Source organism: Notechis scutatus, unplaced genomic scaffold, assembly GCF_049901735.1.
Source record: "Notechis scutatus isolate UNSWTSFEM ecotype Mainland unplaced genomic scaffold, rNotScu1.2 NSCUSCF19, whole genome shotgun sequence".
Taxonomy (NCBI): Eukaryota; Metazoa; Chordata; class Lepidosauria; order Squamata; family Elapidae; genus Notechis; species Notechis scutatus.
Genome location: NW_028263146.1, coordinates 616092 through 639027, shown reverse-complemented (window position 1 = coordinate 639027; position 22936 = coordinate 616092). Strand labels below are relative to the sequence as shown.

At 52.8% G+C, this 22936-nt stretch overlaps 1 protein-coding gene across 2 annotated transcripts in view; it reads right to left on the bottom strand.

Annotated features, from left to right (window-relative positions):
• ACSBG2 (acyl-CoA synthetase bubblegum family member 2) overlaps positions 1-22527 on the bottom strand; it is a 52076-nt gene extending 29549 nt beyond the window's left edge. For both annotated transcript variants that reach the window (XM_087948766.1, XM_087948767.1), the window contains exons 1-2: positions 22459-22527; positions 6515-6710 (exon numbers count right to left, since the gene is read on the bottom strand). In XM_087948766.1, the coding sequence (XP_087804892.1) occupies positions 6515-6630 (116 nt within the window). In that variant the 5' untranslated portion in view covers positions 6631-6710; positions 22459-22527. The remainder of the gene's footprint in view (positions 1-6514; positions 6711-22458) is intronic.
• Positions 22528-22936: the final 409 nt, after the last annotated feature.

Sequence of the window (22936 nt, the reverse complement as noted above, 5' to 3'; positions counted from 1 at the left end):
CTTCCTTCCCATTTTTCCAACCTACCCTTCCTTCCTTTCCTTCCTTCCTTCCTTTCCTTCCTTCCTTCCTTCCTTCCTTCCTTCCTTCCTTCAGCTTTCCTTCCTTTCTCCCTTTTCCCCTTCTTTCCATCCTTCCTTCCTCTTTCCAACTTTCCTTCCTTCCTTTTCATTTTTCCAACATTCCTTCTTTCCTCTTTCCTCCCTCCTTTCTTTTTTTTTCCATCTACAAGCTGGCTGAGGAATTCTGGGAATTGACATCCACAACTCCTCAAGCTGCCAAGACGGAAGAGCTCTGCTTTACGGACATCTCTGTTTCTTTCTGATTGGGACTCACAGCGCGCCTCGAACCTGGCTAGCCAAACGGTCCTTGACATTATTTTGGGATTCCCCGGTTGCCTGGAAAGGGAGAAGAGGAAATACGCCCGCTCGATCTGGGAAGAGTTCATTTCATAACAGAAACCCTTTTGTGCAAAGGATCTTCCTGAGAAGAAGGCCAAAGGAAAGACAAGCTGGAACGTTCTCAAAAATAAAAATAAAAATAAAATACCTTGTGCTTTTCCAGCTTCCACTGAGCTGAGGGTTAAGAGAGACTTCTGCAAACACGGGAAGGCAAAACAGCGAGGATCTTGTAGGAAAGCCAAAGGAACTTAAATGGGATCCATAACAGCCGCCGGAAGGAAGAGATTGAATGGCTGACGTGGATAGGAAAAGGGAAGTGGAGCACTAAGTGGGACCTGCTCCCCAGGACAGGGGCGTCACTCCTCTTCCTTCCAGGAGGCAGACCCTAAAAACGTGGGCTTCGAATGTTGAGGAAGACGATTTCATGGGATCACTGGGAAAGCGCAATTCAAAATAGAGCAGGAAGGGACCTTGGAGGTCTTCTAGTCCACCCCCTTGCTCAAGCAGGAGACCCTAGACCATTTCAGACAAGTGACTGTCCGGTCTCTCCTTAAAAAACCTCCCGTGATGAAGCGCCCACGATTCCTGGTGGCCAGCAGTTCCACTGGTTCGTGGTTCTCACGGTTAGGAAGCTTCTCCTTCATTCCAGGTTGCGTCTCTCCTGGATGAGTTTCCACATATTGTTTCTTATCTTGCCTTCTGGTCGTTTGGAAAAAAAGTTGACACCCCCCCCCTCTTCTTTGGGGGAGCCCCTCAAATCCTGGAATATTTCTATTCTTCTCAATTCTTCCTTTTCTCTAGAGTGGCCAGACCCCAATTTCTGCTTATTTTGTCCCATGTTTTAGTCTCCAGGCCTCTAATCACCTTTAGTTGCTCTTCTTTGCACTTTCTCCAAAGTCTGAACACCCTTTTTTTTGTAATGCGGGGAACCCAAACTGGATGCAGTTATTATTCCCGGCTCTTCCACAGGGCTTTTATCTGGACCAGATATGAATTCCTCCCCCGAGCAATCCCAACAGCCAAGAGTTTTATTCGCTCAATGGTTCCGCAGGGATCTTAAAAACGATCTTAAAAGAGAGGCAAAGCTCATGGCTTTGCCCTTTGCCTGGCCTGAGAGAGAGAGAGAGAGAGAGAGAGAGAAGAGAGAGGAGGGGGAGAGAGAAAACTAGAGAGAGAGAGAGAGAGAGAGAGAGAGAGAGAGAGAGAGAGAGAGAGAGAGAGAGAGAGAGGGAGAGAGAGAGAGAGAGAGAGAGAGAGAGAGAAGAGAAAGAGAGAGAATGAGAGGGGAGAGAGAAAACTAGAGAGAGAGAGAGAGGGGAAGGGAGAGAGAAAACTAGAGAGAGAGAGAGAGAATGAATGAGAGGGGAGAGAGAGAAAACAGAGAGAAAAGAGAGAGAGAGAGAGAGAGAAGAGAGAGAGAGAGAGAATGAGAGAATGAGAGAGAGAGAGAGAGAGAGAGAATGAGAGGGGGAAGAGAGAGAGGGGAGAAGAGAGAGAAAAAGAGAGAGAGAATGAGAGGGAGAGAGAGAATGAGAGAGAGAGAGAGAGAGAGAGGAGAGGGAGAGAGAAAACTAGAGAGAGAGAAAAAAGAGAGAATGAGAGGGGGAGAAGAGAGAGAAAAAGAGAGAGAGAAGAGAGAGAGAGAGAGAAAAGAGAGAGAGAGAGAGATGAGAGAATGAGAGAGAGAGAGAGAGAGAGAATGAGAGGGAAGAGAGAGAGGGGAGAAGAGAGAGAAAAGAGAGAGAGAGAAGAGAGGGAGAGAGGAAGAGAGAGAGAGAGAGAGAGAGAGAGGGGAGAGAGAAAACTAGAGAGAGAGAAAGAGAGGGGGGAATGAGAGAGAAAACAAGAGAGAGAAAACGAGAGAGAGAGAGAGAGAGAGAAAGAGAGAGAGAGAGAGAATGAGAGAATGAGAGAGAGAGAGAGAGAGAGAGAGAGAGAGACCAGTTTGAACCCCTCCAGCATAGGACAGAACCCCTCCTGGGCCTTCTTTCCCCAGGGCCAAAACTAGCTTAACGGAGACACTTCCCCAATTGTTCTGTCTGGGACACCAAAGGGAAACTGAGGCAGGGAAGAATGCTCATCATTATCCCGCCCCCCCCCCCGCTAAAAGGCCAGTTTGGATCTCCTCTAGCAAAGCATCGTGGCCTGGCCAGCTGGCTGTGAAAATTGCCCCGACCCTGGCTTGAAACTGGAGTTTCCATCAAAATAGAGCTGGAAGGGACCTTGGAGGTCTTCTAGTCCAGCCCCGCAGGAGAGCCTACACCTTTCCAGACAAGTGACTCTCTTAAAGCGAGTCTCTCCCCTTAAATAGCTCCAGGGATGGAGCCGCCACAACTTCTGGTGGCAAGGAGTCCCCCTGGTTAATGGTCCCCCCTGTTTAGTAGGAAGTTTCGCCTTCTTCCCAGCTTGCTTCTCTCCTTGGTCAGTTTCCATGGTTGTGAAAGGAGACACCAACTGGCCAGGAGGGTCTCCAAGCCTCCTTCCCCACCGAATCCTGGGAGACTTGGAATGGGCGAACTGCGCCCGTCCATCTCCCGAGCGTTTCGCCGGTTCTGTGAGAAGGGCGACACCCTGTCATTCACAAGCCACAAAAGGCTGGGGTGGCGCAGGACATTCACTGTAGGGCGTACCCCAAATTATAGGGCTGGCCTCCTCGGTTGCCACACACCCCGGCCTTCACCCGAAGGAAGGAAGGAAGGAAGGAAGGAAGGAAGGAAGGAAGGAAGGAAGAAGAAAGAAAGAAAGAAAGAAAGAAAGAAAGAAAGAAAGAAAGAAAGAAAGAAAGAAAGAAAGAAAGAAAGAAAAACCCAACTATCAGGTTTTCCTTTCTGAGAAAGCCAAGCCGGAGCCTTTTCGAGCCTGCTGAACTGAGGAGCTGTGGGGCAGCCCTGCCCAAACCCGGCCCCTCCTTCCACAGCTCTGCCACCCTGGCCAAACCTCCCTTCCCTGGACCGTCACAGAGAGGGACCGAACCCCTCGCCTCGGTCGGCGAGACCCCTTGTTTTTGAGCAGAGCAAAAGCAGAAAATCTCTCCCTTCCCCCTCTCTCTTTCTTCTTCCCTCTTCCTCCCTCCCTCTTTCTCCTTTCTCTTCCTCTCTCCTCCCTCCCTCCCTCTCTTTCTCCTTCCCTCCTCTCTTGCTCTCCCTCCCTTTCCTTCCCTCTCCCTCTCCCTCTTTCTCCCTCCTTCCCTCTCTCTCCTTGCTCTCCCTCCCTTTCTCCTCTTCCTCCCTCCCTCTTCTCCCTCCCTCCCTCCTTCTCTCTCTCCCTCCTTCCCTTTCTCCTCCTTCTCTCTCCCTTCCTTGCTCTCCCTCCTCTCCTTCCTCTCCCTCCCTCCCTTGCTCTCCCTCTCCTTCCTTCCTTCCTCCCTCTTTCTCCCTCCCCTCTCCCCTCCCTCCTTCTCTCTCCCTCCCTCTTTCTCCTTCCCTTTCCCCCTCCCTTTCTCCTTCCCTCTCTCCCTCCCTCGCTCTCCCCCTCCCTCTCCTTCCTTCCTTCCCTTCCTCCTCTTTCTATTCACATACACCCACTGGGTGTCCCTGATGGTGGTGTCTAGTTCCTCCAACGCCCAGCATTTCTGCAAAGGCCATTTCGTATGTGGAGAGACTCCTCCGCTAACGGAGAAAGGAAGCCGTGGGGGAAGAAGGGGCAGCTGGCACGGGGTGCACGAGACTGCCCAGCCTGGAAACAGCACCCCTTCCTCCCCCAAAAGAGGGTGACTCACATGCAACTGGGCTTTTCCTGCACCCCCTTCCCCCCAGCGTCCCTCGAGGTGCTGCCCACCTGTGTGCCAAGCTGGGAAGGAGGCACCAAATAGAATCTCTTGGATATTCGGCAGCTGAGATCAGCATTTGCCTTCCCCAAACTACGCCAAGGCCCTCCTCGCTGCCCCCCAAGAGTGGCTGTCAAAGCCGCTCCACCCCTCCACTCAGCCCCCAATCCAGCCCTACTAAGGATTTGTAGTCCTTGTTTGAGGACAATGGCACCCAAAATTTCCGTCGCTAAGCGAGAGAGTGAAGTGAATTTTGTCTCGTTTTACGACCTTTCGCAATTTGTATTTCAAAGAACGGGGAAAGGATCCCTGCCTTGAGCAAGCGGGGGTGGACTGGATGGCCTCCAGGGCCCTCCCAGCCCTAGAATCCCACAAGAGGGGAGGAAATAAAGCTCCTTCCTGCTTTTCAAGGGAATCGGGGATGGCTTCCCTTGAGAAACGCCGATTTCGAAGAACGGGGAGATGTTGCATGAAGGGCGGGGTGAAACTGGGGCCACGGACAGGTGATCTGGAGAGGTGCGAGGGTTCTTTGCCAAAGGAGGATGGGTGGCTCCTTCCCTCCAGCACGGATGCCGCTGCCTAGTTGGGTAACGAAAGGGAGCCAGGCCAGATCACCGAGCTAACAGAACAGCAAGATCTCAGCGGACGGAACAGAGAAGCAGGGATGAACCCCAGACAAACGGAGAAGCAGGACCCGAACTAAGCCTAACTGCCATGGGGGGGGGACCCTCCCTCACCGACACTGACAGGGCAACCCATCAACTCTTCCTCCCTTCCTTCCAGCACTGATGATGTTACCTAGTTGGGTCATGAAACGCCTGCATGAAAAGAACTCGGCTCAGAGAGCCTCAGCCCTCCACTTCCTCCTCCTCCTATCCCTCTCATCCTCCTCTTCCTCCTCCTCTTATCCCTCTCATCCTCCTCTTCCTCCTCCTCCTATCCCTCTCCTCCTCCTCTTCCTCCTCTTATCCCTCTCCTCCTCCTCTCTTATCCCTCTCATCCTCTTCCTCCTCCTTATCCCTCTCCTCCTCCTCTTCCTCCTCTTATCCCTCTCCTCCTCCTCTTATCCATCTCATCCTCCTCTTCCTCCTCCTCTTATCCCTCTCATCCTCCTCTCTTCCTCCTCTTATCCCTCTCATCCTCCTCTTATCCATCTCATCCTCCTCTTCCTCCTCCTCTTATCCCTCTCATCCTCTTCTCCTCTTATCCCTCTCGTCCTCTTCCTCCTCCTCTCTGCCAAACCCTCCCCTCCCCTTCTAGCCCAGACATTCTTACCTCCTCTTCCTTCTCCTCCTCCTCTCCACAAACCCCACTCCCTCCTAGCATTGATGATGGTACCTAGCTGGGTCATGAAACGTCAACCACCCAGCTCAGAGAGCATCAAGGACCCTGTACAGTCCTCCTCCTCCCTCCCTTCTTCCCTCCCCCCTCCTCTCCGCAAACCCCTCCTCCCTTCCAGCACTGATGACTACCTCTATAGGTAGGCCTCGATTTACCAAGCGGCTGAAGTTTGATCACGTGACTGTAGGGATGTCACAACAATCGCAAGTGTGGAAAAATGGTCATACGTCGCCTTTTCCCCCCCAGTGCCGCTGTAACTTTGGTCACTAAAGGAACCTGTTGTAAGTCGAGGGCTACTTGCTGTTTTGAACCCTACACCTCTGGGTCCAGTTGTTCATGCCCGATGCACGTAGGGTGAAGCGTGGTCTGAGCAAACTGCGAATGTCTGGTTTATACAGACCACTACACTACAAACCAGGATGGTCAGTTCCATAGAACATAGAATAACAGAGCTGGAAGGGACCCTGGAGGTCTTCTAGTCCAACCCCCTGCCCAGGCAGGAAACCCTACACCACTTCAGACAAATGGCTATCCAATCTCTTCTTAACAACTTCCGGTGTTGGAGCATTTACAACTTCTGGAGGCAGGTTAATTCTTCTAACTGTCAGGAAATTTCTCCTTAGTTCTAAGTTGCTTCTCTCCTTGATCAGTTTCCACCCATTGCTCCTTGTCCTGCCCTCAGGTCCTTTGGAGAATAGCTTGACTGCCTCTTCTTTGGGGCAGCCCCTCAAATATTGGAGCACTGCTCTCCTGTCTCCCCTGGTCCTTCTCTTCCCTAGACCAGCCATGCCCAGTTCCTGCAACCGTTCGCCGTATGTTTGAGCCTTCAGTTCCAACAAGTTCAACCTTCTTTAACTAAATCTCCACCTAGCAGGTTTCCAAGGCAGGGGGTTAAAATTCCATCTGGATCCCCCCGTCAATAATGGCCCAAGCACCCCATAGTAAAAGTCTGTGTCCCCTTGGGTTGGTGGGTAGGGATGCGGGTAGAGACAGACAGGAAGCACCCACCTGGGCGAAGAGGGAGCCACCTCAATGTCGCTCAGCGAGACATCCGACGCTTCGGAGAAAGGAGGGGTCGCTGGTCCCGCGGGGACGGATCCAGTCACCAGGGCTGCCGCTGCCATCTTGACCGAGCCTTGACGTGGCCTGAAAACGGATCTCTTCCAATCCCTTCCACGGGTCTGGTCTCTTAAGCCGGTTTAGCCTGAAGGGAGAAATCGAAGAGGCCTCTTAGTGCCACCTTCTCCACTTCCGGGTGTTTGTGGGAAGCCCCATGAAGACAAGGAAGAGGAAAAAGAAAATGTGTGTGAGAGAGAGAGAGAGAGGGAGAGAGAGAGAGAGAGAGAGAGAGATGTTTTCTTAAGTTTTCGCGAGGATGGCAGATGAGATTCTGCCAAAACGTTGCTACAACTTTAAAAGCACAACTATAATGACGTGGGAAAATACCCGAACAAAGCTGAATACCATACATGTAAGTACCCGCGAAAACTTAATATATATATACACACACACATATATGTATACACCCCCTTCGGAGATGGAAGAGATTAAGGTGTGTGTGGCTTTTGCAAACCTCTGACGGACAGGCTGGACTAGATGACCCTTAAGGTCTCCCCAACCCTGTCCTTCTCAAAATAAGTGAAAAGCTGACACCACCCCACGCTTCTTTCCATCCCCAAGCCTCTGAATGCAAAAAATCCTTCACGATTCTTGCTGTCACTTTATCATCCGAAAGCCAGAATCAGAGAATTAGACGGGACCCTTGGAGGTCTTCTAGTCCAACCCCCTGGTCAAGCAGGAGACCCCACACCACTCCAGACTGGGGACTGTTCAGTCTCTCCTTAAAAACCTCCAGTGATGAAGCACCCACAACTTCTGGTGGCAGGCAGTTCCCCTGGTTAACTGTCCTCCCTGTCAGAAAGTTTCTCCTGAGTTCCAGGTTGCTTCTCCCCTGGATGAGTTTCTACCTGTTGTTCCTGGTCTGGCCTTTTGGTGCTTTGGAGAAGAGGTGGACCCCCCCCTCTCATCTTTGGGGCAGCCCCTCAAATATTGGAAGACTACTATCACATCCTCCATAATCCTTTTCATTAAACTAGACCTACCCAGTTCCCGCAACCGTTCTTCGTATATTTTAGCCTCCAGTCCCCTAAATCCTCTTTCTCGCTCTTCTCTGCACTCTTTCCACAGTCTCCACATCTTTTTTTCAATATCGTGGTGACCAAAACTGGCTGCCAACTATTCCAAGGGTGGCCTTACTAAGGATTTATAAAGCAGAACCAGAACTTCACGCGATCTTGATTCTATCCTCTCTCTTAACGCAATCGAGGATCGCGTTGGCTTTTTTGTTGGCTGCTGCTGGCTCATGTTTAAGTAACTGCCTACTAGCACTCCAAGTTCCCTCTGACTGTGATTGTTTTTGAGCCAGGTTTCACCTAATCTGTACCTGTATCTTCACGCCTGAGCGAAAGCCCTGCCCCGCTTAATTTCATTTTGCTGGGTGGGGCCCAGGGCGCCAGTCCTATCAAGATGGCATGTCATTAGTTTCCTTTATTGTCATTGAACCTTGTACAACCAAATTAAATGTAGCATTTAGTGCACATTATTATAACTATAAAAACGCAAACACACCTCCTTCGCATTCTATGCAATTGAATGGAAAACCCCCTGACATTGCATTCATATTGCACTATATTAGGGGTCCCCAAACTTGGCAGGTTTAAGGCGTGTGAACTTCAACTCCCAGAATTCCTCCTCCAGTCATGTTAGCTCAGGAATTCTGGGAGTTGGAAGTCCACAAGCCTTAAACTTGCCAAGTTTGGAGATCTCTGCGCTATACAGTATAGTTACTGCCCTGGGATAGAAGCTGTTTCTTTTGAGGAGGCCATAATGCTGGGAAAGAGGGAAAGAAAGAGAAGAGGAGGAGGAGGAGGAGGAGGAGGAGGAGGAGGAGGAGGAGGAGGAGGAGGAGGAGGAGGAGGAGGAGGAGGAGGAGGAGGAGGATGGACTCCCTCCAAGGGTTGGGAGACCTGAAGATTTGGAGTTGGAGAACCTCCTCGGTGGTCACCAAGTGTTGTGATTCGGTGCAGCCGGCAGCAGAATCGGACGGTGGGGAAGAACGGGGACCCGTCCAGGAGTCTGGGGAGGACTCGGACGAGGGTCCTGCATCCGATGCAGGGATGGGGCCGGGACCATCTGGGAGTGGGGTGCTGACTCCGGAGCCTTCGGAGTCTGGCAGCAGCGAGAGAGAGAAACAAGGGGAGCCTGTTCCCAGTGCATGCTTGCACAGAGCTGCTAGAAGGCGAGAGCAGCCGAGACAAATGAGGCAACTCGGGAGTAAGGCTGGGAGGTGATCGCCCCTCCCCTAAGGTATAAAGGACAGGCAAAGGTAGAGAAACCTTTGCAGGAAGCAAAGTCGTTCGTTCAGTTCAGATTCATTCTTGAAGCTCTTTGTACTTTGGTTGGTTTTTTGTTTTAGTTTATTTGATACTTGTGTTATTGGCAGCACTTCACAAGAAATAAAGGTGGATGCTTATCTCGAGGGATTGTTTGAGATTCATTACCGGCTGGGAATGAAAATAATTCCCAGCGTTGCAATAAAATAAGATGTTTTTAAAATAAGGGTGTGCATAATTACGGTCTCGGAAGCCTTGGTCAGAACATAAGGAATTGAAGGCAACCTCATGATCCAGCCCCCCCCCCCATCCAGGCGGCCTCTGGAGAAACAGCTTTGAGGAACTCCAGAAATAGCAATATTCAAAACCAACCCACTTGTCTTCTGGGAGAAAGGAGGAAGCTTCCCGGATGAGAAGTGAAACGTCTTCCAAAAAAAACCCCCCAGAAAGTTTCCAGTTGCCTCTTGGGGTGGAAAGCACTTTGGGGACAACCACACAGGATCTGGATGATGAAGAATCTCCATAGACCTCTCTCTCTCTCTCTTTTCCGTTCTTTCTTTCTTTTCCGTTCTTTCTTTCTTTCTTTCTTTCTTTCTTTCTTTCTTTCTTTCTTTCTTTCTTTCTTTCTTTCTTTCTTTCTTTCTTTCTCTTTCTCTCTTTCTCTCTTCCTCTCTTCCTCTCTTCCTCCTTTCTTCCTCCCTTTCTTCCTTCCTTCCTTCCTTCCTTTCTTTCTTTCTTTCTTTTCCTTCCTTCCTTCCTTCCTTCCTTCCTTCCTTCCTTCCTTCCTTCCTTTCTTTCTTTCTTTCTTTCTTTCTTTCTCATGAGTTACTAACATCTGGATTTCTCCCCTGTTGCAACTGGGGTGGGAGAAGCACAGGAAAAGGGACTCTGCTGCATCTATTTCCTCTCTGGAAACAGGAAATGTTCTCAGATCCAAAGTGCCCCCGGATTGCTCAAGGTCCCCCCGTCCCGCAAAGCCAGCCCCCCTCGGTTTGAGGTCACGCCCGGTCACGGGTGACGTGTCCCATCAGCCCATCATGGGCCCTCAACCTTGAATGGACCCACACTTGACTCCCTCCCACCTCCCACCTATTTCAAGAGGCTTCCAGCACGGTAAACCCCCGCAAAGGATTTCCGCTGGTTTGATGATCACAAATAACTTCCATTTTGTGCTTTTATGGCTGTGACTGAGGTGGGCAGGTGAGCCCAAAGTGGATTTGCAAGCCTTTTTTGAGGGGGTGGGAAAATTTCCAGCCTCTTTGGACCACAGACTTTTGACAAATTTTGCTGTGCCTCTGAGTTTTTTTTTTTTTTTTGCAAGAGTTGCATTGCCAGTTTTAAAACTTGCTCCCTGGAAGGAAGGTCTATTTAATGCGTAACTAATTTTAAAAAATAAAATAAAAATAAAAATAAATGTTCCTTGGATCCCCGGAGCCAAGCCACTAGAATTTTCAGCTAGACTGCCTCGGATCGTGGAAGCTCCGCTAAGGTATCAGGACCCAACGTCAGCAATAAATCTGCCCCCAAGCTAGATCAGCTAAAGGCTCAACTGGTCTGGCATCTTCCTTCTTCCCAGATTGCCGGGAGAGGAGATGTTCAGGTTAACAGAGTTGGAAGGGACCTTGTAGGTCATCTAGTCCAACCCCCTGCCCAAACAGGAGACCGTACGCCATTTCAGTCCAGTCTCTTCTTGAAAGCCTCCAGGGATGAAGCTCCCAGAGTTTACAAAGGCAACTTCTGCTCCACGGGTTGATTGTTCTTCTACTCCCAAGGCATGCAATAATATCTTTCCTGGTTGTCCCTTGATAGACTGCTCTTGGACAGGGAGGTTCAGTCTTCAAAACTACCTCGCCCTGCCTCCTGAGACAGACATTTTAAGCGATGTGCGGTCTCGTTCACCTCTTCTCCTGTTCCAAATTCTCTGCTTTGACCGGGTGAAAGTATTCGGAGCACGAAGGGGCCACAGGAAACCCCCCCCCCCCCACCTCAGGGATTTTGCTCCAGATCGAAATGCTCCCCTGCCCTCCTCCCCCTTAAAATTTGAACCCGAGCCCATTTCCCTTCAGTTCACAAACAAGTGTCAAGTCAAGGTGACAACTGCGGTTATCTCAACGATCGATCCAACAGGCCAACGCAAACACAACACCCCCGAAACAAAACAGGGGAGAGAAAAGGAGAGGGAGGGATAGAGATAGAAAGATAGAGAGGGAGAAAAGGGAGAGGGAGGGATAGAGATAGAAAGATAGGGAGGGGGAGAAAAAGGAGAGGGAGGGATAGAAATAGAAAGATAGGGAGGGAGAAAGGGAGAGAGGGAAGGACGGATAGAGATAGAAAGATAGAGGGAGAAAGGGAGGGGGGGATAGAGATAGAAAGATAGAGAGGGAGAAAGGGGAGAGAGGAAGGACGGATAGAGATAGAAAGATAGAGGGAGAAAGGGAGGGGAGGGATAGAGATAGAAAGATAGAGAGGGAGAAAGGGGAGAGAGGAAGGACGGATAGAGATAGAAAGATAGAGGGAGAAAGGGAGGGGGAGAGAAAGGGAGAGGGAGGGATAGAGATAGAAAGATAGAGAGGGAGAAAGGGGAGAGAGGGAAGGACGGATAGAGATAGAAAGATAGAGGGAGAAAGGGGAGAGAGGGAAGGACGGATAGAGATAGAAAGATAGAGGGAGAAAGGGAGGGGAGGGATAGAGATAGAAAGATAGAGAGGGAGAAAGGGAGAGAGGAAGGACGGATAGAGATAGAAAGATAGAGGGAGAAAGGGAGGGAGAGAAAGGAGAGGGAGGGATAGAGCTAGAAAGATAGGGAGGGAGAAAGGGGAGAGAGGGAAGGACGGATAGAGATAGAAAGATAGAGGGAGAAAGGGAGGGGAGGGATAGAGATAGAAAGATAGAGAGGGAGAAAGGGAGAGAGGGAAGGACGGATAGAGATAGAAAGATAGAGGAGAAAGGGAGGGGGAGAAAGGAGAGGAGGGATAGAGCTAGAAAGATAGGGAGGGAGAAAGGGAGAGAGGGAAGGACGGATAGAGATAGAAAGATAGAGGGAGAAAGGGAGGGGGAGGGATAGAGATAGAAAGATAGAGAGGGAGAAAGGGGAGAGAGGGAAGGACGGATAGAGATAGAAAGATAGAGGGAGAAAGGGAGGGAGGGATAGAGATAGAAAGATAGAGAGGGAGAAAGGGGAGGGAAGGACGGAGAGATAGAAAGATAGAGGGAGAAAGGGAGGGAGAGAAAAGGGAGAGGGAGGGATAGAGATAGAAAGATAGGGAGGGAGAAAGGGGAGAGAGGGAAGGACGGATAGAGATAGAAAGATAGAGGGAGAAAGGGAGGGGAGGGATAGAGATAGAAAGATAGGGAGGAGAAAGGGGAGAGAGGAAGGACGGATAGAGATAGAAAGATAGAGGAGAAAAGGAGAGGGAGGGATAGAGATAGAAAGATAGAGAGGGAGAAAGGGGAGAGAGGGAAGGACGGATAGAGATAGAAAGATAGGGGAGAAAGGGAGGGAGGGATAGAGCTAGAAAGATAGAGAGGGAGAAAGGGGAGAGAGGGAAGGACGGATAGAGATAGAAAGATAGAGGGAGAAAGGGAGGGGAGAGAAAAGGAGAGGGAGGGATAGAGATAGAAAGATAGGGAGGAGAAAGGGGAGAGGAAGGACGGATAGAGATAGAAAGATAGAGAAAGGAGAGGGAGGGATAGAGATAGAAAGATAGAGAGGGAGAAAGGGGAGAGAGGGAAGGACGGATAGAGATAGAAAGATAGAGGGAGAAAGGGGGGAAAAAGGAGAGGAGGGATAGAGATAGAAAGATAGGGAGGAGAAAGGGGAGAGAGGGAAGGACGGATAGAGATAGAAAGATGAGGGAGAAAGGGAGGGGAGGGATAGAGATAGAAAGATAGGGAGGAGAAAGGGGAGAGAGGAAGGACGGATAGAGATAGAAAGATAGAGAAAAGGAGAGGAGGGATAGAGATAGAAAGATAGAGGGAGAAAGGGGAGAAAGGGAAGGACGGATAGAGATAGAAAGATAGAGGAGAAAGGGAGGGGAGAGAAAAGGAGAGGAGGGATAGAGATAGAAAGATAGAGAGGGAGAGAGGGAAGGACGGATAGAGATAGAAAGATAGAGGGAGAAAGGGAGGGGAGGGATAGAGATAGAAAGATAGGGAGGGAAAGGGAGAGAGGGAAGGACGGATAGAGATAGAAAGATAGAGGGAGAGGGAGGGAGAGAGAAAGGAGGGAGGGATAGAGATAGAAAGATAGAAAGAGAGAGGAAGGACGGATAGAAATAGAAATAGAGAGAGAGGATATGATAGAGGGAGAGAGAGAGAGAGAGAAATATGCAGGTGTAATCCTGGCAAACACGAAGAGATAGAAGAAAAACCGCTAAGGTGTAATCCCTGCGGAATTACCTCTGCCCCCCCCCATTCCCAAGAGAAGGGCCAGAGAACCCAACTAAGGGGTCCCTGGAGCCGCCTCCTGCCACAGAAATAAGCCTCCCTGGGCAGCAGAGGAAATGGGGTTTCTTTCTTCAAAGGACTGGCACGGAGCCGCACAAGATACCAGCCTCCCTGTTTTCACCCATTCACTAGGAGTCCTTCGCCCCAGGCTGGCTGGCTGGCTGGCTGGGGGATTCTGGGAGTTGAAGTCTGAAAGCTGCCGTGGTTGAGGGAATAGAAAAGAATAACAGAGTTGGAAGGGACCTTGGAGGTCTTCTAGTCCAACCCCCTGCCTAGGCAGGAAACCCTACACCACTTCAGACACCAATGGTTATCCAACATCTTCTTAAAAACTTCCAGTGTTGGAGCAGCCACGACTTCTGGTGGCAAGCTGTTCCACTGGTTAATTGTTCTCACGGTCAGTAAATTTCTCCTTAGTTCTAAGTTGTTTCTCTCCATGATTAGTTTCCACCTGTTGCTTCTTGTCCTGCCCTCAATTGCTTTGGAGAATAGCTTGACTGCCTCTTCTTTGGGGCAGCCCCTGAGATATTGGAAAACTGCTATCAAGTCTCTCCTAGTCCTTCTTTTCATCAAACTAGAGATATTCACTTCCTGCAACTTCATGTTTTAGCCAACAGTCCCCTCATCCTTGTTATTGTTCTTCTCTGCACTCTTTCTAGAGTCTCAACATTTTTTTTACGTCATGGCGACCAAAACTGGACGCAGGATTCCGAGTGTGGCCTCTTCCCAAGGCCTTATAAGGCGGTATGAACGCTTCCTGTGATCTTAATTCTACGGTCCTTCTGTTTATGCAGCCTAGAACCGTGTTGGCTTTTTTTTGGCAGCTGCTGCTCACGGCTGGCTCCTGTTTCGGTGGAACTCTGCCCTACAGGGCTCCCTGCCCCATCCAGAAGGCGACACCGCAGAGAGACGGACAGTTGTTTGGCTACCCGGAGGGCGTTATCCATCGCATCACTCGCACTCAAGGCCAGCTGAGCTCTTCCACTTCCAGAAAGGCACCCAAGCAGGTCAAAGGGTCCTTCCAGAGTGCCAACGCTAACGCAAGAGCCCGACTATTTTTAGCAACCCTCCAGCTTATCTCTGAGTCAAATGTTTGAATTGCACACTTGGGAGAAGAAAGACAAAAGTCCCCAGACTTTCAGCAAACACAAATTAGTGCCAGCAGAGAGGAACCGGTCCAATAAACACCCAATAACAAGAGGGAGGGGGATCTTGGAGGTCTTCTAGTCTAACCCCCCCCCCAATCGTTTCAGACACTTCAGAAATTGTCAATTTGGACGATTCCAGGCATCTACCATTCTATCCTGCTTGCGGATGCCTGCCTTGGGCAATGGGTAGGACTAGAAGACCTCCAGAGGTCCCTTCTAACCTGCATGATTCTACTGTATGAGCCACTTTTCAGCCAACTTTCACTGGGATTCCTACACCAGAAATTCTTTTAATGTAAGCAGCAGCACCTGGCCTCCCACACAGTCTAGCTCAGGGGTCTCCAAAGTTGGCCACTTTAAGAGTTGCGGACTTCAATTCCCAGAATCCTCCAGCCAGCATAGCGGGGGAGTTGAAGGATTCTGGGAGTTGAAGTCCACAAGTCTTTAAAGTGGCCAAATTTGGGGACCCCGATAGATAAAGGTACTACGTATAACGGCAACCTGGCCATGAGCCTTACAAACCATGATTTAGTGCTTAGCAGGCTCTGTGAGCGATCTGCAGCTACACTTCAACAACATCCCGCTTTAAAGGGCCGAAAGGAAGCAAACGGAGAGAGCGAGCAAAGGAGCCAGGATCTGAAGAAAGATTTCGCAACTCCCCAAAATCAAGACAAGCTGACCCCCCCCCCCAACCCCACCCACAGAAGCCTTCTAGGCAGTGGTGGGGTTCAAATAACAACCGGTTCTCTGCCCTAATGACCAGCTGGGTGGGCATGGCCAGGGGGTGTGACAGGCAGCCCCCTGGGAGCAAAAACAGGTCACGGGCAGGGTGGGTGCCACCTCCCTGCATCCCGTTTTGGGCCTAGTGGGCCTCCTGCAGCCTCCTGGGAGGTTACTCCCTGGGCCACAGCCTCCTGGGGGCCTAGTGGGCCTCCCTGCAGCCTCCTGGGAGGCTTACTAGGCCCAAAAAACAGGCCATGGGGGGCAGTGCCACACACTACCCGCATCCCATTTGGGGCCTCTCTGCACTTCCCTGAGAACCAAAACGGGGACTCCTGGCAGGGGAAGAGCCAGCCAGCAATTTAACAACCGGTTCAGTTGAACCGGTGTGAACCGTTGAATCCCAGCACGGCTTGTAGGGAGGGATCTTTGCCATGGGCCCCTTGCCTATTGCAAAACTCCAGCTAGAAAAGAAAGGGTTAAAAAGTCAGACAACCACACGATGAGGACTACTGCTGCTGCTGCTTATTTGCACATCCTGTGTTGTTTGAAGTAAAGACAGCTGCTTCTCCGGCACAGCCCCAGTTTGCAACGGGCAGGGTTCGGATCCTATCCTCTCCCGCCCCGAGCCCCCCTGGCCACCTCTTACTGCAGGTGGGGCTCAAAGCCCCCTCACCCCGTCTTCCTGGCAACTTTCTTCTCCATTTTACTCTTCCAAGACTCTTCTTGACTGACGGGAAAACCTAGGTTCTCTTTTGCACCCACAATGGGTGTGTGTGGTGTGTGTGTGATCTGACTATTAGATGGAGGAAAGGCAGCTGGGGAAAAAAACAACACTTTGCCTCCAGAAGTTGGGAATGCTCCAACACTGGAAGTTTTTAAGAAGAAGAGATTGGAGAACCATTTGTCCAAAATACTACAGGGTTCCTGCCTAGGCAGGGGGGTTGGACTAGAAGACCTCCCGGGTCCCTTCCAACTCTGTTATTCTATTATCCTCTCTGGGGCAGCCCCTCCCTCAAATACTGGAAGGCTGCTCTCTTGTCTCCCCTGGTCCTTCTCTTCCCTAGACTAGCCAGGCCCGGTTCCTGCAATCGTCCTGGTTGATGTTCTCTGCATTCTGTCCGGAATTCATTTAATGCCCATTTTAACAGGACGCCAATCAGACCCTGGCCCCAAACCCCCCCCCTCTCAGCTGGCCCTGCAAAGAACAGCTGCAGCTTCCTGGCAGGGAGGGCTGAGGGAGGATTCCCAGGGAGGATTTGGGCTGCCGTTACTCTAGTTTCCCCCCCCATCCTCTAATTAGATCCGCCTGTTGCTCAACGCAGCCTTGGCTACACCTGCTGTTGAATCATCCAACTCTCCTCCACCAATGGGAGGGCTGAGCGGCAACATCCAAGCTCCGTCACGGGGCAAGACCGTCCCTAGACACTGTGTGTGTGTGTGTGTGTGTGTGTGTGTGTGTGTGTGTGTGTGTTATCAAGTGGCAGCAGCAGAGGGGGAGGAAGAGGGGGAGGAGGAAGAAGAGAAAGAGGAAGAAGAGAAGAGGAGGAAGAGGAAGAAAGAGGAGGAAGAGGAAAAGGAGGAAGAGAGAAAGAGAAAGACAAGGGAGAGGAGAAAGGAGAAGGGAGGATTGCTGGCAGACAGTTGTTTCGGAGGATGGTGCTCCTGCCCTTTCACCCAGGGCCTGGGGTGTGTGTGTGTGTGTGGGTGTGTGAGGATTGAGAGACATGCCAGCAGGCACCCACCCAGCCCCGGGCTCTGTGTGTGTGGGGGGGGCAGGAGCACCCCGTCTCCCACCTCCCCCTTCTGAGCAGGCGGCTGACGTGGCTCCCCAGCCGAGCAAGCAAACTGACTGCACGAAGAGGTGACTGGCGGGAGGGACAGATGCTCTTTGGGTGGCCCTAATCCGAGCAGCAGAAACCCCCCCCACCTCCCAGGGCCACAGTTCAAGCAAACCGGGCCGATGGGGCAGAGCAACCCAACCGCACAGCAGAAAAGGGTAGGCAGGCCGCCACTTAACGACCCTTCGTTTAGTGGGCGATCCAAGTGGCGACAGCACTGGAAAAACAACAACTGACAAGCGTTTTTTCACGCCGGCAAGTCAACCGTAGCGGCATCACCACTCGCGGGATCAGAATTTGGAAGCTTGACCACTGACTCCTCGTTCGGACAGTCGCCCTGTCCCAGGGTCCCCTTTTGCGATCTTCTGACAAGCAGATAACAGATAAGCAGAGTTGCAACTTGGAAGGGACCTTGTAGGTCATCTAGTCCAACCCCCGCCCAAGCAGGAGACCCTATGACATTTAACAGATGGAAGGGATCCTGTAGGTCATCTAGTCCAACCCCCGCCCAAGCAGGAGACCTTACGCCATTTGACTAACAGTTGGAAGGGACCCTGTAGGTCATCTAGTCCAACGCCCTCTGCCCAAGCGGGAGACCTTATGCCATTTCACAGATTAACAGAATCAGAAGGGACCTTGGAGGTCAACTAGTCCAACCCCCCGCCCAAGTGGGAGACCCTACACCATTTCTGACAGATGGGAGTCCAGTCTCTCCTTGGAAACCTCAAGTGGTGGCGCTCCCACAACACTCCCACAAAGTCAAGGGCGAAGCCAGATTCACTCAACAACAGCGTTACTAACTTAATGACTGCAACGATTCACTTAACAACTGGGCTACTAACTCTACAATTGCAATGATTCACTTAACAACGGTGGCAAGAAAAACCGTGAAATGGGGCAAAATTCACCGAACGAATGTTTCACTTAGCAACATAATTTGGGGGCTCAGCTGTGGTCGTAGGGCAAGCCCCCCCCACTAACCGAAAGAGAGGGAAGGAAGAGAGAAGATTGAGGGGGCCGTATGGCAGCCCCCCCCTCCCTAAGTGGGCCAGGGCCTCCCACCTCCTTCCCTTCAGGGTGCCTCTCGGGGGGCTTCGGTCCCAGGAAGGCCGAGTCCAACCCAGGAGGAAAAAAAAATGACTTTTGAGACCCAATCTAACTAAGTCCTCGACTTACGACCACAAAAAACTCGAGCCCAAAACTTCCACCGCTGAGCAAACACGGTCGCTAAGTGGGTTTGTCCCGTTTACGACCTTTCCTGCCAGAATTGTTAAGCCATTTGACACACACACACACCCTGATAACCCCGCGGCCGTCATAACTGTGAGTCGGTTGCCGAGCGTCCAAAATTTTGACCCCCTGACAACGTGGGGATTTTGCAACAGTTCTTGTCATTTCAAAGGGCCAGTAAATGAACTGTTATAAGTTGAGGACTTATCTGTATGGGGCTTGCTAAGAGTCTCACTGAAGGGACCGATAGCGCACCATCTACCCAAGGGATCCCAGAGCGGGATCAGTTTCTTCCCAGGGATCTGGTGAGCTCCTCTTCAAGGAGGCTTTAACCGGGATCCCTGCCTTGAGCAAGCGGGGGTGGACTGGATGGCCTCCAGGGCCCTCCCAGCCCTAGAATCCCACAAGAGGGGAGGAAATAAAACTCCTTCCTGCTTTTAAAGGGAATCGGGGATAAGCTTATCCCGATTCCCTTTAAAAGCAGGAAGGAGTTTTATTTCCTCCCTCTTGTGGGATTCTAGGGCTGGAGGGCCCTGGAGGCCATCCAGTCCACCCCCTTGAGAAACGCCGATTTCGAAGAACGGGGAGATGTTGCATGAAGGGCGGGGTGAAACTGGGGCCACGGACAGGTGATCTGGAGAGGTGCGAGGGTTCTTTGCCAAAGGAGGATGGGTGGCTCCTTCCCTCCAGCACGGATGCCGCTGCCTAGTTGGGTAACGAAAGGGAGCCAGGCCAGATCACCGAGTTAACAGAACAGCAAGATCTCCGCGGACGGAACAGAGAAGCAGGGATGAACACCAGACAAACGGAGAAGCAGGACCCGAACTAAGCCTAACTGCCATGGGGGAAACCCTCTCTCACCAACACTGACAGGGCAACCTATCAACTCTTCCTCCCTTCCTTCCAGCACTGATGATGTTACCTAGTTGGGTCATGAAACGCCTGCACGAAGAGAGCCTCAGCCCTCCTCTTCCTCCTCCTCTTATCCCTCTCATCCTCCTCTTCCTCCTCCTCCTCTTCCTCCTCCTCTCCCTCTCATCCTCCTCCTCCTCTCCATCTCATCCTCCTCTCTGCCAAACCCTCCCCTCCCCTTCAAGCCCAGACATTCTTACCTCCTCTTCCTTCTCCTCCTCCTCCTCTCCACAAACCCCACTCCCTCCTAGCATTGATGATGGTATCTAGCTGGGTCATGAAACGTCAACCACCCAGCTCAGAGAGCATCAAGGACCCCGCACTGTCCTCCTTCCCTCCCCCTCTCTCCGCAAACCCCTCCTCCCTTCCAGCACTGATGACGTTACCTAGCTGGGTCACGAGACGTCTGCAAACCAGGCACCAAGCTCAGAGACGACCCCCCGCCCAGATTGCTACCTGGAGGCTTCCTGAACACACGAAATCAGGATTAGGGGTGAAGCCAAAGCGTCCACGGCGAGGGGCTGCAGGATTTGGGGAAAGGGTCTCTACCCTCTTCCTTCCAGAGGCCACACTTACTGACCTCCAGAGACACAGCTGCAGGGGTGGCAGGCCCACCAGGAGGAAGGCTTTTTAAGGGGTCTTTGCAGAACTAACGCCCCCCCCAACCCCTTGGGAGTTCTAGCACTCCTGGCCTGGAACACCTTCCTTCCCAGGAGCGACAGATCGCGCACACACGCGCGCCCCTCTGCCCTTTCCAGCCCCTCAGTCGAGCTGAGACCCAACAACCAGGAGACCCAATTCCTGGTAGGCAGTCCTTGACTTACAATGGTTCATTTAGCGACCGTTTGGAGTTACGACGACGCTGGGGAAAAAAGGGACTTTTAACTGACTCCCCCCGGTGTTCAAGTGGTCAAAACCTGGACACTGGATAACTGGCTCCTACTTACGACGGTCACAGCTTCCCCGGTCATGGCATGGGAGGCCTTCTCGGACCCAAGGCGAGGGGGAAGCTGGAATCTCTTTAATGACCGTGTCACTGCGGCGATCCGCTTAACAACGGCGGCAAGAAGAGTCGTAAAACGGGACCGAAACCTCACCAAGGTCTCGCTTAGCCGTGGAAATCCGGGGCTCCGCTGCGTTTTTTGGGGAGTGGAGCAAGGAGTGGGGTTGGACCGAAGGCACGCCTAGTTTCTCCTTCCCCCTCGGGTATCGATTGGGACACCGCGGCCCCTGGGCCACAGCCCTCCAGGGCCCGCTCCCTTCTCTCCCCCTTGGGCCAAGGACTTCCTTCCTCCTCCTCTCCGTCTTCCCGGGTTGCCTGTCCCAGCTGAACCCCCCCTGCCCACGTGCGCCTGGTTGTATAAGTGGCCTGTTGCCACCGATCAATCGGAGCATTGTTCCAAAGGAGGAAACGACTTCGGGGAAATGTAAAGGAGAACGAGCCGCTTCAGTCACGGCTGGCTTTGCACGCTCGCCCAGGCGTGCGAGAGCCACCAGTTCCACACACACACACCCCACGTGGGTGTGTGGAAAGCCCCACCGCGAGGGGAACGATGGGAACCCACCGCCAGGGATTCTGCAACCGGGCTGGGAATTCCTCCTTCCTTCTCCCCCCCAGGAGGTTTTAAAAATCCCGCCCAGCTTCCCTAAAGCTTCGGAATAAAATTCGAGAGTAGGGAAAGGGGGTTCTCCCCCCCCCACTTTGGACCCCTCCCAGTTTTTTGGGGGTTCCCCTCACTTCCTCCTTTGGCGCATGCCAGGCGTCCCACCAGAAAGCATCCTGTAGAGCAGGGGGTCTCCAACCTTGGGCCCTTGAAGCCTGGGGGACTTCAACTCCCAAAATTCCCCAGCCAGCTTTGCTCTAATGCAGGGGAGGGTCTAATGGCAGCTTTGCTGGCTGGGGAATTCTGGGAGTTGAAGTCCCCCAGGCTTCAAGGGCCCAAGGTTGGAGACCCCCTGCTCTAGAAAAGGGAGGAGGAGGGGGATGAAGGTTTCCTGGAAGGTCTGGGAAGGGAGGGGAGATCAGGAGAGGCGGGGGGAAGGGGAGGAGGAAGGGGTCTCCCCCAATTTATTGGGCATTAGAGAGGAGGGGAGGAGTGGCCCAACCAGCCTAGCAAGATTTGCTTCCGTTGCAGCCCCCTTGGCAATAAGGCGAGAGTTCAAGTTCTTCCAGTCTGTGTGTGTCCCCCCCTTCCAAGAATGGGCAAGTCCTCCAGATGGGAGGGTCTCCCCTGCCCATCATCCCCAGCCCACCTGGCCTTCAGGAGCAGCTGGGATGATGAAATGCAAAGGAGACCCCTCCCCTCTCTTTGGGGGTTCGGTAGCCCCCAAAGCCGACCTCTTTGGCCCCAGGCTAGAGAGCCAGGGGACGGGAGGGGAATTCTAGTTCTGCCTTAGCCACAGAAGACACGCCGGGGGGACTTGGGGACCGTTGTCAGGTGCCGGCGACTCGTAGTTTTCCTCCTTAGGCAGGAAAGCCATGGGGTGCCTTAGGGACGCTCGCCCGAAGACGGCGAGTTCTAGTCCTGCCTTAGCCACGAAAGATGGCTGGCTAACTTTGGGCGGCTCAACCAGGAGACGGGGACTTCTAGTCCCGACTTGAGCGGTGGAAGTCTTGTGAGGACAACCGTTTGTCCGAAAGGGTCTGGGAGAGGGGGGGGGGTTCCTGCCTGAGCAGGGGGTTGGACTAGAAGAGCTCTAAGGGGCCCTTCCAAGGCTGTTAGGAAGATGGCCGCTCGCCAGGAGGTGGGGAGTTCGAGTGCCCCCTTAGCCAGGGGAGCCAGCTGGGGGAGTTGGCTCCCTCTCAGCCCCTTTCCCACCTCGCCGGGTTGTTGTGGGGTGGGGAAGGAGGAGGAGGAGGAGGAGGAAGGTCCCGTTACACGTCGAACATAACCAAGGCGGAGTAAGGAGAGCGGAGTAAAAGCCTCGGCTGGCCGTAAGAAGGAAGGGAGGGGGGGGCTTCCTTCCTTTCCTCCTCCCTCTCCAAAGCCCAGCCGGCCGGACTCCTCGTTTGTCGGCCAAGCCAGCGAAGCTCCCTCCGGACCGCCCCCGCTGTCTCCGCCGGGCTCCGCGAGCAGCTGGCGGGCGCCCGGTTGGCGGAGTCCGGGAGACCCCGAGCCGGCGGGGGGACGCGGAGCGGCGGGCGGGTCCTGCAGCTGCCCGCCTGAGCCGGCCTCGTTGGGCGGGGGTGGAGGGGGTGGGGTGGGGGTCCTTCTCGGCAGGCAAGCCCGGCTCTCCCCTCCACCCCCCACCGCCCGACTCACCCGCCTCCTCCGCTGCCTCCGCCGGCCGCCTCGCGAGTGAGCGGCGCTTCCCGGAGCCGGCGGCTTTTGGGAGGGGCGGGGGCGGGGCGGGGGCGGGGCCTGGCGCCGCGTGGAGGCCGGAGGGGGCGGGGGAGGGGAGGCGCGCGCGCCGGGTAACCCGCGGTCGTTGACCTCCTGCCTTCCTCTCCTTCTCTCCTCCCTCCCCTCCTTTCATTCCTCCTTTCCTCCCTTTTCCTTCCTTCCTCTCCTTCTCTCCTTCCTTTCCTCCCTTCCCTCCCTTTTCCTTCCTCTCTCCTTCTCTCCCTTCCTTCCCTCCTCCTTTTCATTCTCTCCTTCTTCCCTTCCCTCCTCCTTTCCTCCCTTTTCTTTCCTTCCTCTCCTTCTCTCCTTCCTTTCCTCCCTTCCCTCCCTCCTCCTTTTCCTTCCTCTCCTTCCTTTCCTCCCTTCCCTCCTTTTCCTTCCTCTCTTCTCTCCTTCC